At 50.8% G+C, this 3,089-nt stretch overlaps 1 protein-coding gene across 1 annotated transcript; it reads left to right on the forward strand.

Annotated features, from left to right (window-relative positions):
- Positions 1-995: 995 nt before the first annotated feature.
- H310_09600 (hypothetical protein) lies at positions 996-1,459 on the forward strand (the record flags this gene model as incomplete). The annotated part of the gene is made up of 2 exons (XM_008875704.1): positions 996-1,360; positions 1,417-1,459. 2 exons carry the CDS (start codon positions 996-998, stop codon positions 1,457-1,459), a joined length of 408 nt encoding a protein of 135 aa, XP_008873926.1.
- Between the last annotated feature and the right edge of the window lie 1,630 nt (positions 1,460-3,089).

Here is a 3,089-nt window from a genome sequence, read left to right on the forward strand (position 1 = left end):
CGAGTGTTTCTCCGCCGATTACGACAAGGACTACTGCGACAGCAACAGTGCGTATGGCCTGGTTTGGTGTGGCCACCGAGTCGACGGCAACTAAGCCCACAACTACCAAGCGTAAGGATACCCCGTATCCTACTACCACCAAGGCTCCTCGTACCACACGACCAAGCTTAAACTTTCCACCTAGTCGATAACGAAACCTTTTGCTACCCAGCATGGGTCGGCGGTGACTGTCTACACCAAGTTCCACACCTTCTAGTTCGAGAGATACGTCTCAATTGAGATGAAACTTGATATGTTTGACAAGCTTCGATTTTTAAAATTTTATTAATATTATAACGCTACGACCTTTTGCTGATTTGAAAGAATGATCAGCCCACAGTGTCGAAAAGCTGGGCGGTGGTCGAACTCTTAGCGGCTCCCACCTCTCATATTCCTCCGTGCATCAAGCCGGACATACACGTGTGGCGCGGAGCTCGTCCGAGCATTCTGTACGCCGAGTTGCGAGCCCTTTTGGCGCAACATTGCCACGACCTAACACTGCGGTATCCCGATCTCCTTGGGGCTCGGCCGTCGACGGGCTCTCATGGGTCCGCAACAGCGCCCGACTCGACTTGAACGTCGGCGCTTCACATCCAGTATACGCACTCGATTTACCCGTGGGGAAATCCAAACGGACCGCTCACTCGAACCCAAACGAGCAGAGAGGGGGTATCGAAACGCCCATGGACGGACATCAAAACTTTGCATCCCATACTCGATTACAGCTAGCACGACCAATCAGACACTGAGAAATGCCCATTGACGTGCATGGGATGCATCGCACATACGCCACACATCTCGAGTCGCATGGCGACAACGCCCCCTGAACTCGATCACGTTGGTCGTCATTCTGGAATTCCCGATGGCCTTTAAAAGCTGCACCCTGTTCAAGAAGAGATCAACGTGAGAAGTCGTTGCCACGGCGACAAAGGTCGCCCGCCATTCTGAAATTCCCGATGGCCTTCAAAAGCAGCACGCTGTTCAAGAAGAGCTCGGGTAACGGACTGTTCAAGCGCTACGGATGGACGCCCCGCCACTGCCGCCTCACGAGCACGTCGCTCGAGTACTACACCCACCAAGATGGCAAGCTCAAAGGCGCGATCGACCTCACCGAGTGCACCGTGCAGTCGTTCGAAGCGCTGCCCACAGACTGCCTCAAATACAACCGCTCCGCGTCGACGGCGTGGCGCCTGGCGATCCAAACGCCGACGCACCGGTACTTTGTCGCGGCGTCGTCGGAGCGGGACATGCACGAGTGGCTCCGCGCGCTCCAAGCCGTCGTCAAACTCAACGAGATGCGGTGGATGCAGCCTTACCACGGGTACACCCATCGTGTAAGGATGCGGAGTCTTCTTGACCCATCTGAACTCATATCAGACAACTACGAGTTGAAGATTCACCGCAAGTGCTCTTGCGATGAGTATGCATTAAGTGACGTATGAAGGAAAAGTAGCAGCATGAACGAGGCCACATGCTTGAATTCAACGATTCTATACTATGGCGTCAGCCATCTGAAGGATGTGCTTGAGTGAAGATAAATCCTGTGTTCAAATTTGTTCGGCAATTTGCCTCCAACCTCCAAGTCTCCCCTCCACCGCATTTTCCGGCTTTCTATCTGGATTCATAATCCCACTGCAAAAATGTACCGGAGTTGTTACACATCGGGCCGCTCAACACAGGACGCTATGTGATGTGTAATGAATCCTGAGTTGCACATTTGTTTGAATCCACATCTTCTCAGATACGCTCAAGAACTAACCCTTGATGAACGACCATGGGGCATGTTGTCGCACGTGTTCCACGTTGAATACGGCGCCACTAGCACAATGGATGAGGAGATCGTAGCGTTATCGTATGCACTGCTGGTTTGACAAAGTGTCGAGGCAGCCTTAGTCTGAACAGCGTGTTGTCGCCTCGGACGGCATTGAAGGTATGGAAATCTTGAAACGAACTCTGGGGCTAGTGTGGACGTGCGAGTGGAGCCACCTCTGGCCAATGGACTCCAACCTAAGTTTGGAGGCAACTGGAGCTAGATCTCGATCAAATTCGTACGTCGACCAATTGGCATGACTACTTGAGAATTCGGCCGCTCTAGGGCATTGGAGCAGCAGCAGTTCTACTGGACGCCAGGTTGATTTGCTGGGGGAGCATGCGAGTAATGGCTAGTGTTGCTTGTGAGAGAGATGCTTGGATGCCTTCCTGAGGCCAGAATAATTGTTCTCCGTTGGAAAATTTAGCACGTGCTTGGACCGTTTACATGCTGTACAGCGTTACTCGCGAGGCAACCGAGACGTGTTGGGGCCATTCCGAAAACATGTACAGAGGTCCACCACATTTTGCTCTCTACTCAAAATGTTTGAACTGTATACTGTAATACGATTTCAACATTAAGTTTTCAGAGGTCATTTGAACGGGAGTGCGCGACATCAACGACAATTCGAAACTGCTGGAGCCACACGGGTATTGTTACTCGTGAAGCACTATTCGATCAGCTTCATTTAGTGCGGATTACCTCAGGCCATTCGATTGCAAGTTTGCTCAACTGAGCCCAACATCACCTTTACAATATTATGTTTGTGCATTTTTTTGTTTCCAAATGTCTGTTAGAATTTATATTTTGAAGATGGAGCGAAATCAGGTGGATCTCTGTACTAGAACAGCGCATGGAGCTCACTGTCAGGGCAAGGGTTCTTACAACGCTCTGGGAAATGGACCACCGTGTGCATCGTGTGCAGATCGAGCTGTAGGACGTTCCACCGCAAATAGGAATTCCGGCGCGTGAGACGAGAAAGCGGATATGTATGATGGAGCGTCGGTCGCTTATTTCAACCCCGGGAAAAGCCGACACCCCCGCAACACCGGACAACCTCTATAACATGATACATGTTACGACTTGTACTACTCTGGTCCATAATAATCGCTACGGTTGTGTTCTGATTGGCGGCATTTTTCATAAAATACTCCTGTCGACTAGCCGATTGGCTCGTTAGACAGAGCACAATTTCAGCATTGATTGGCTGTATTTTGGAGGTTCCAATTCGTTTTAGCGC

This window comes from Aphanomyces invadans (genome assembly GCF_000520115.1).
Source record: "Aphanomyces invadans strain NJM9701 unplaced genomic scaffold supercont1.22, whole genome shotgun sequence".
In the NCBI taxonomy this organism is placed as follows: Eukaryota; Oomycota; class Saprolegniomycetes; order Saprolegniales; family Verrucalvaceae; genus Aphanomyces; species Aphanomyces invadans.